This window comes from Euphorbia lathyris, chromosome 7, assembly GCF_963576675.1.
Source record: "Euphorbia lathyris chromosome 7, ddEupLath1.1, whole genome shotgun sequence".
Classification (NCBI taxonomy): Eukaryota; Viridiplantae; Streptophyta; class Magnoliopsida; order Malpighiales; family Euphorbiaceae; genus Euphorbia; species Euphorbia lathyris.
The window spans coordinates 79,185,356-79,195,862 of record NC_088916.1 but is presented as its reverse complement, the minus strand read 5'-3'; the positions used below and the strand labels follow the sequence as shown (position 1 = coordinate 79,195,862).

Here is a 10,507-nt window from a genome sequence, read left to right as displayed (position 1 = left end):
AAGAAGATTCATTACAAACTATAGAAACCAAGAAACCAGGGATAGAAAAATCACTAAAGAAACTAGCATTGGACCGAGCATGCCTAGCCATAGCATGAACCGCTCCGTTCGCTAATCTCGAGATGAAGGTCACAGAATAATCTGGATGTCTAAGTAGAATCTGTATGATATCATCAATAGCCACTCCCACCTCTGAGCGATCTGAAGCAGTACCAAGCAATTTGTCCGTAACAACCTTCACATCGCTCTCAAAGATCACATTACTAAAGTTCTTAGACTCACACCAATCCAAAGCACTCTTAATTGCAATAGATTCATCAAGAGGGATAGAAATAACATCCACCCCAACACTACTAAAGTAAGCCAAAAACTTACCTGAATGATCTCTGAGGACCGCCCCTGTGCCATACCACTCCACGTCTGCGAAAATCATCATAACTTTAATTTGTCGAAAATAGAGGGCTAAAATCATCCATAATAAAGGCAACTCTAGTAGCCGGAAGGGGCGAATCTATCCATGATAAATGTGGTTACGACGGGGGGGGGGGGGGGGGGGGCTGAACTGTTTCCGCCCCTGATTGATTTTACCATAAAAAATACAACTTTTTTTTTTATCCTTACCCTTTTTATCCCTAATGTGTGCTAAAAGTATAATTTTTTTTTTTTTTTGCTTATGGATGTTTACACCTTTAAACTTGGTAAGTTTTGCCTAATGTCACATTGAACTTTAAAAATAACATATCGCACACTTATAGTTGGCTTTAAAAACCCATCACACACCTATAGTTGGTTGATTAAGACCTTCTGTACACAAAATCTTTGATCTTTCATCTTTGAGAGATGGGATGACATACAGAACGAACCCACATATTTTTCTTTTTTTCTATAGCACGCATGCTACATCATTTGTCAAAGATGATAGATCAACGATTTTGTGTGTAGGAGGTCCAAATGAGCCAATTATAGGTGTGCGGTAGGTTTTTAAAACCAACTATAGGTGTGTGATGTGTTTTTAAACCCAACTATAGAGATGTGATATATTATTTTAAAAGTTCAGGATGCCAATAGGTAAAACGTAACAAGTTTATTAAGTTTTTTTTTTTTTTTTAATAATTGAAAAAGATAAAGCCAAAATAAAATAGAAAAACGTTTGTAAAATGGTTAAAAGAAAATATGGAAAAGGTTTGAAAGAGTTAAAAAGTGATGTAATGAGTGAGAGACTTCCTTTTTGAAACATAAATAATTGTGTTTTTTTGGTGTAGTTCGTACAGACAGTTCGTTAGTTTTTTTTTTTTTAAACGGAGTTTGACAGTTGAACACTAAACTTACGTATTAGCTGACGTACCTCCGTTTTTTCTTTTATTTCCTCAATTCTAACTAGGCCCCGTTTATTTGCTGATGTTGACCTATATTTTTCATTTTTTTCTATGGTTTTTTTTAGAATAAATAATTTATTAGTTCTCATTTTTTTACGTAATATATGGTGTTCGGATTGGACTTATCAAATTTTCATGTAAAAATATTCAGTCGAAACTTAACCCAATCTACTATTAATTTAGACGGGATTGGACTTAAAAATCAAATCCTAAATCCAATCTATATAAACTCACTTAAATATATAATTTGTAATTGTAAAAAATAAAATTTATAATTAAAACTTAATATTTAATATATAAATATATAAATTAATAATTAATATTAATAGACGGATCGGGCTGGATCGGTCCGTGCTATTTTATCAATCCCAATGCCGCCAAAAAACAGATGGACCTGGACCTATGATCGATTTTCATTGTCCAAATCTGGTCCAAAAGACACAGGCCTGGGCAGACCGGGCTGGTAGCCGTGCTCGTGGATAGGTCTACCTATTTTAAAAAACATATTATAAGATCCATATCTTTTGTCAATATTAACTTTTTGATCCGTTTTTCTATTTTTTTTAGATTTTTAATAGAAAATGTCTTAGTTTTCATATCGTCATAGTAAAATACAAAATGGTCATGTTACTATTATTTTCTGCCTGGTGGTTTATTCAAATTTAACGGTTAAAAATCTAAAAAAAAACAGAATGACCAAAGGGTTAATATTGATAAAAAATAAAGATATTATAATATGGTTTTCAAAATAAGGGACTAAACAATGTGTTAAGTAAAACGCAGAGGAACTATTTATCTTTTTTGAAGACAGTGTATTCGAATCCAGAACCTCCAACTCCTTATTTCAGAGTTGTACCAACTCAGCTATATGCTATTTTTCTTTATTTTTCAGTATATATATTTACTTAGAAAAATAAATCAATTAAATTTTTTAGATTAATGAATAAAAAAAGAAAAAAAGAAAATGAGTAAAACATCTTTTTAAACTTTTTGAAACCATACTATAATTTTTCTTACCCTTCTAAAAACAACAACGACCCACCACTTCTTCCTATTTTCCAATAAAAAAAATTCTTATCCAATATTTTCTAAAACATAATATTCTTCAACAAACAAATCAGCATATACAGTAAAACCTCTGTATAAGAATACATTTGGGACCAGACTATTTGTATAACAATTGGGAGGTTATTACTAAATAGAGTTTGGTATAATAAATTTCTCAACACATATAATTTTAAATTTTAAATAATACCACTTGAAATTGGTTAAGACTATCATAGGCATGCATGGTTTATATATAATGTATAACAATAGACATTAATGGAATAAATTAAATATTTAGAATTTCAATTTAAAGTTCAGGTTTTCAATATATAGATAATTGAAAGAGTTTTATGGAAAAAATGTAAACATCAGAATACTAAATATTTATAATTTCAAGTTGTAGTTTGAGTTTCCAACTCATAGATAATTTCAATAGTTTTTTTTTAATATTTTATGATTTAGTTTGAATTCTTAATATATACATATAAATATATAATTATTACTATATGGAGGCATAATTTCTAAAGGCGGGACTTGAAAAGTGTATAACAAATAACGTTTGGGAGGTTATTCCTATTTATAACTGGCCCAAGTTGGGACCGAGTTTTTTTATAACAAAATAGATGTTATTCCTATATAGAGTATTCATATATAGAAGTTTTACTGTATATATTTACGTTTCCACTCCCTTAATTACTTATAAGCTTGTTATATTTAGTGTTTTGGACTCAATTTCCTTTAAACCTTCAGGGTCTGCAGGAACGGATCTAGAGGAGAGTAAAGAGGTTTAAGCATACACTAGTCATCGAAAAATGCTAAAATTTTTATGAAAATTGTATACGTACCTTTACTTTTTTTTAATGTAAAAACACCCAAAAAATATCAATTTAATACTTATAAATCACAAAAGACCACTACAAATACTCTTATTAGTGAATCCTAAATCCGCAACTACGTTACTGCTAAACTTAAAGATAGATTGATATTTTCACAACCGCTCATATTATAAAAAGGATAATTCTCTTTCTTTTATTTTAAGACTGATTTAAGCATCTTGATTGATGGAACATTTAATATCTTTTTAAATTGCATATGAATAAATTCAAATAAAAGTATAGATATATAATTTCATTATATATAATTATTCAAATTTAAAATTTTAATTCATCAAGTGGATTTCTTTTTTACAAATAATGTAAAACTTTAAGATTAATTTTTTTATCATTTTCAAGCATCACCTATAAGATCTTTTCAGATTTTATTTTTATAAAGTCAAGTCAAGAGTAATATATGACCACAAAATTCATAAACAAAAGTTATTTATCTTAAATAAACTAGTATTAATTAATAATGAAGCAGTAATCAATCATGTCATCATTTGAATTTCTATTATTTTGTTTGTTAGCTAGCTAGCTAATGCGTATTACCCAAGCATTTTTTTCACAAGATGTGTATTTTATGGTTATTACTCTCTCTCAAACTGAACGGGTCCATCACGAATTATTAGCTTGCATCTTAATAGTTGAAAGCGCCCTTTAGTTAAAGCTTTCGTAAAAATATCCGCTACTTGATCTTCAGTAGAAATGTATCATACTGTTATAGCCTTGGAACGTACTTTATCACGTATAGAAGTTGATTTCCTAGTGCTTAGTCTGATTGTGAAACACGGGGTTAGCGGATAAGTAGATAACATTGAGGTTATCGCACCATAAGACAGGAGGAGACCGAATGGGAAAACAAATAACATCTCAACTCAACTAACTTCTGAAGTGGCTGAAGTAAGTGCATGATGTTCAGTTTCGGTGGACGACTGAGACACTGTGAAAGTAGCGTAAAATGCGCTTGACCGTGACCCAATGAACATTTGAAAGGGGAATGCATGAATTGTGACACTTTATTGACTACAAACGAAATGTTTGTCCTTGTGAATGTCAAGTATTGTAAACTCCCAACAATGCCGTGATACAAAGTGGGGTCGAAAAACATATCTGAGGTGTCAGTTTATAGGTGAATAATGGGAGAAGTCGGACTGCCCAATGCTTTGCTCTCCCCCATCTTGGCTTTCCCCAAGATAGATTGGACATATTTAGTTTGATGAAGAAACATGCCTTTGGAATGCCAAGTAACTTCAATGCCAAGAAAGTAATATACGGTTCCTAAACTCCGAATAGCAAAATTGGTTTCTAAGAACCAAACCAATTTAGTTATAAGTGTCGCATCACTACCTGTAACGAGCAAAACATAAATGAGGAAATAGAGATGAACTTTCCCAAATACAAAGTAATAAAGAGATGAATCGGTTTTAGAGCATTGGAAACCAAACAACAACAATTTACAAGTGAGCTTATCATGCCACATACGAGGTGACTACTTCAAACCATATAGGGACTTATGTAATTTACAGACCAGAGAAGGATTCATAGGGCCCACAAATTCGGGGTGTTGGGACAAACGAATTTGGTCATCACCATTAGATCTAGGTTTGTTAAAATCATGAGATGGAGAATAAACACTTAAATGTGACTGTTTTAATTTACACGTATTAAAAATCCACCTTACTAATAAGTTTCAGTCACATATCTCCAATTTTTTTTTACGTGAGATTCAATTCATTTTTATCTCATTGACTTCTCTTGGGGTCCCTCCGTGACGTTGCCTTCTACCCTAGTGTCACCCATTATGAACCAAGTTGTTACAAGCAGGGGTGGTTCTAAAAGGATATTATAGCATATTTGATCTTATATAGCATATTTAATATCCATGCCTAACCCTAATAACGAGTCCATTCTCTTTCAGCATTTTTTAAAAACGTGTACCGTTAGAATTTCATTAAGGATTTTTTAGGGTAAATAATTTATTAGTCACCATCTTTTTATTTAACACACTGTTTAGTCCCTCTATTTTGAAAACACATAATAAGATCCTTATCTTTTATCAATATTAGCTCTTTGGTCATTCTGTCTATTCTTTTTTAGATTTTTAACTGTTATATTTGACATAAACAGACGGACAACGTTTTGTATCTACTATGGTTGCTCTGAAAGCTACGATATGTTCGGTTAAAAATCTAAAAAAAATAGACAAAAGGATCAAATGGCTAATATTGATAAACGATAGAGATCTTACTATGTATTTTTCAAAATAGGAGACTAAAAATAGTGTGTTACGTAAAAGGGAGTAGACTAATAAATTATTTACCCTTTATTTATTTATAAGAATGCATAATTTGCATATGATTCATTTATAAAATGATTTTTTTTAAAGAAAATATAAAATGATTTAATTAAATTCACCAAAAAATCTAAAATTGCATAGATATAGCATTGGAAATTGGTGTAGTAAATTAACTTAATGGTGAACATGAAAACAACGTGAGTTATTTATTTTAGAAATAATTCCAAAAGTAATCCTTATATTTTTGCCTATTTGCAAATAAGTGTTTGTAATTTTTTTTTTGTTGCAAAAAGAGACTGAAGTTCACACACGTTTACAAACTTAATGACTTTAAAATTGATGTTGTCAATTTCATCGTTTATTTTTCAAAATTATCATTTTTGAAACTTTCTCTCTCTAAACATTAATTATCTCACTCCTAACAAAACAACATTTAACTACACCAATTTTTAAATTTTTTTCCTCGAGGTCATCACAGTCAAATTGACAGTGTAAACCAAGAAGTCGTTGACTTTGCAAACCGGGGAAGACCTTAGTCATATTTTTGTAAAAAAGACAAAGTCAGTTATTTTTAAGATTCGTTATATTTTAAGGTAAATAATTTATTAGTCGCTACATTTTTATTTTACATATTGTTTATAATATAACAATCCGGTCTGAAATGAGTGATGCTAGTGTAGAATACATGAGCAAGAAGCGGATCTAAATGATAAAGAATGACGATGGGTCTAGAAATGAACTGAATTTCATATCGAAAATGGAGAAAAAATAAATGAGGCTTATTAGCAAAGTGTGTTTCAACATAAGCAGACCCATTTTAAAACCGTGAGATTCAAAATGTTGGATTTGAGCTAAATCGGATAATGGTCCTATTTGGCAAATAGCTGATAGCTGATTACCTTTTTAATTAGCTGATTTGACTAACTGATTGTGTAAATTTGTTTGGTAAAACTTAGCTGATTACTAATAGTTGTTTGTGTAAAATAATAAATAAAGACATAGTAAAATCTTTATTTGAGGTTAAATAGTAGTAATTAGCAATGTTATCAGAACCAGACCGGACATCAAACTAGATTGATAATTGGGTCACGGGTCACTTGGTCGGACTGGATGACTCGAATTGATCGGACCAGATGACGTAATAAATAAATAATATTTATATGTATTAAATATATATAATTAATTTAAAATTATTTTTATAGATTATATATATCCAAAACAAATAATAAACAACTTGTATTTGTCAACTTGAGAATTAAATATATAGCAGATAAATAGAGTTTAGAATAACTTGAAATATGTCAACGTATTCTATGCCATACGATATTTTTAACGGTATATTATAAACTCAAAACGGACAAATGATGAATGAGAAATTAATGCTTAAAGTGAACCACTTGAAATGATTTAGAATAAGATAAAAATAAACTAAGTATTCTTATCTCATATAGGAAAGAAATGAGAATCTTAACTAGTTTAGAAATAAATGGCATTCACAAGCCTTTAACCAAGTAATAGGGGAAATGCTCTCTCACGCACACTATTGGGTTAGGGGCGCACCCGCACGATATGGGCGATGCGAATGCCACACCGAAATGAGCTCTATTGGGGCGGGCTCCTTTTGCTAAATTATATGTAAAGAGTTTATCTTTTTTTATATTAATTTTTTTTAAATATCAGTTCGGTGTGAACCAGGTTGCACTGGTTCCCGGTTTAACCACCGGTCGAACCGATCCATCTCGTTTCACATCAGTTTTCGGAAGGGTGATTAACCCAGCCAAGCTCGGACTAGACTTCCTGCTGGTTTCCAATCGAATCGGTTTGATCGACCAGCCCGGTCCGAGTTTGATAACATTGGTAATTAGAGGTAAAAATATCATTCAAAAGAAATTGAACAATAAGCTAATCATAAAAACTCGTAAAACCAGCATTTTCAAAATTAGCTTTTCAACTTAATAAGTTCTTTCAAATTTCTATTCATCAAACACTATTATTAAATGTTTGACTCAAAAAATAACTAAAACCTCTAATTTTACACCAAAAACCTCTTTACCAAACAGAGACAAATGACCCGTTTAGTTTACCTGTTGTTTATTGTTGTTGTTTGTTGTTACGATATTGAAAAAAAAAACTGTTTTTCATCCATGAAAGGTAAATATGAGATGTATAACCAAACACTTAAAAATCATTCATTTGAAATGAAAATCAAAGGCTTAATACATCATTTACCTCTGAACTTGTCCAAAAAGGTTGATTGACCCCTAAACTTTTAGAGTATTCCGATAGCCCTTTTAACTTGCATAAAATGTTCAGTTAGCCCCTTAAACTTGCGTAAAATGTAATCAATTGATCACTCGGTTGTAAAATGGTAAGTTAAATTCGGAAGATGTATTCCACATGTCTTAGAATATAATTACATTATTAAAGAATAGAGTAAAAATGAAGTTATTACTTGCTCAACTATAAACCTTGTATTCTCTAATATTACAACCGTATTGTTTTAATTTTTTTAAGACGCGTGTAATATATTTTTCGCATTTAACTTACTTTTTTGCAACTGAATTATCAATTGATTACATTTTACGCAAGTTCAGGAAGCTAACTGAACATTTTATGTAAGTTGAAAGAGCTATCAGGAAACTTTGAAAGTTTAAGTGACCAATCAACCTTTTAGGACAAGTAAAGAAAGCAAACGCTATTAAACCTATAGTAGTGCTCACCTGGACTCTAAATTACCAAACTGTTAGATTCAAACATTAGAATGATTTTGGTCATTCAAAGTCCAGGTAAGCATTCATAACTTTTCAGATTGAAAAAGGCGTAAAATAAATCAGTCTTTATGCTCAACGCCCGAAGTCTAAGCAGATCAGTCTGCGAAAGTGTGCTTCGAAAATCCAAGATTTGAATTGATGTCCTTTCATTGATTCCTCCTAAATTGCGTGATTGCCTATGCGGCGGCCTAAACAGATGTTTTTGCTTATGGAGATCGATCTCCTAGAGGCCTCCAACGCCTATAAATAGGACGCTTCTTTCTCTATTTGGCAAAGCAAAGGGAGATGGCATGAACCAGAATAGAAGAGCTTGCCCCACCCATGAGTAAATATTTCGTGGTAATTTCATTTATGTGAGGGCTTGAACATCTGCTTAGATAGTCGCACCGGGGCTCAGTCATAGCATTCATTTTATGTTATACTAGGGCGATTCCTGAAGCCATAATGACAAATGTATTCGGCGAGTGCTAGGCTTAAGACGATAGCTCCTACGAATACTGATAGTGAGACCAATTCATGGATCTCTCGGTTCGAGAACGAAAAAAAAGAGGATCCTTCCGTCGACAAGTTTAACTCATACGTAGCTCCCTTCTTTTTGGGTGTGAAGCACCGAAATGGGGCCGGAGAGTCGGTAACCTTCGCCCGCCTACGATCCTTCATGACTAGAGTAAAAGTTTTTTACCCTTTATTTTAACAGTTAGACCAGGCGCGTTTCCACGTCATTGCTGACTTACCAAAAAACCACGTCGGATAACAACAAAAAATATAAAGTCAGCTGTGACACCTTTTGCTGCTCTTTCCTATTAACAGAAAAACCAACGAAATTTCTCACTCCTCTCTTTCTCTCTCCTCCTCCCCCCCCTTTTTATTCTCCTCTCCTCTCTCTTTTTTCTCTACGCTACCATTCATTCCATTTCCCCCAAAACTCCCATAAATCTCCCCCAAAATTTTCCCCCAATTTCCAATCCAACCATGGGAACCTGCTTCTCCCTCACATCCTCGGACCAGAATCCTCCTCCGACGACGGCCAAAGTAGTCTCCATCAACGGCACACTCCGAGAATACAATATTCCGATCAACGTTTCATCAGTTCTCGAGGCTGAAGCCGCTTCCTCCTCCGCTTCATCTTTCACCTCTTCTTTCTTCCTCTGCAACTCCGATTTCTTAACCTACGAAGATTACATTCCCGAATTAGATTCAAAAGCTAATCTCTATCCGAATCAGCTTTATTTCGTTCTCCCGAGATCTAAACTTCAAAATCGCCTCACCGCTTCCGATATGGCCGCGTTAGCCGTCAAAGCCAGCGTCGCGATTCAGAATACCGCGAAGAAGGACGGGAATCGGAATAGAAAATCGAGGATCTCACCCGTTCTTGCTCTCAATGTTGATGATGGTGAGTATTTGAGATTTGTTGAGAAGCAGAAGGAAGAACTCCGGCCGCTCCGGCAAGCGACTCCGGTGATTATGAGATCGAGATCGGTGAGGAGATTGCAGAAATATACATCTAGACGAGCTAAATTGGCGGTTCGGTCTTTCAGGCTTAGATTAAGTACTATTTATGAAGGAACAGTGCTTAATAGTACTCAATTGAATTGATTTTTTTTTTTTTGTTATCTTTTGTTACCAAATTTGGTGTTTAATTATGTTATGATCATATGTTCATAGATTGTAAATTGGAAGAGTTTTATGTTAATGCAATGCAGATAAATTGAAATTCGTGTCTGTATCCATTTCGTGTCCGTGTTGATTTTCGTTTCTAGGATATTTGATGAAGGTTGTGTTTTAGCAAAGGAAATCCGGGGACGGTTATTGTTGGTGGTGTTATTCGAGATTCAAATGGTATCTGGCTAAGTGGATTTCTCGTCAACTTGGTTTTTGTTCCGCTACACTTGCAGAGATTTGGGATTTATTCTTTGGGTTTCAAGCAACTTGGGATAAAGATTTCTGTAAAGTTATTATTGAACTTGATTCCCAAATTGTTCTATCTTTTCTGGCGGGAGAGAGCAATGAACATCATCCGTATGCTTGGATCTTATCTCAATGCTCATTGTTTAAACATTGTAACTGGAACCTTCGTTTTGTCCATACCTTCTGCGAGAGTAATCGGGCAGCTGACTGGATGACGAATTTCGCAGGAAA

The 10,507-nt window shown here is 33.1% G+C and overlaps 1 protein-coding gene across 1 annotated transcript; it reads left to right on the top strand.

Annotated features, from left to right (window-relative positions):
• Positions 1-9,251: 9,251 nt before the first annotated feature.
• Positions 9,252-10,084, top strand: LOC136201228 (uncharacterized). The gene has a single exon (XM_065991847.1). The coding sequence runs from the start codon at positions 9,341-9,343 to the stop codon at positions 9,962-9,964; it is 624 nt and encodes a 207-aa protein (XP_065847919.1). The 5' UTR covers positions 9,252-9,340; the 3' UTR covers positions 9,965-10,084.
• The last annotated feature ends 423 nt before the right edge of the window (positions 10,085-10,507 follow it).

Excerpts from the sequence above, each read along its gene's own strand:
- LOC136201228 (XM_065991847.1), top strand. The coding sequence starts at position 9,341 with ATGGGAACCTGCTTCTCCCTCACATCCTCGGACCAGAATCCTCCTCCG.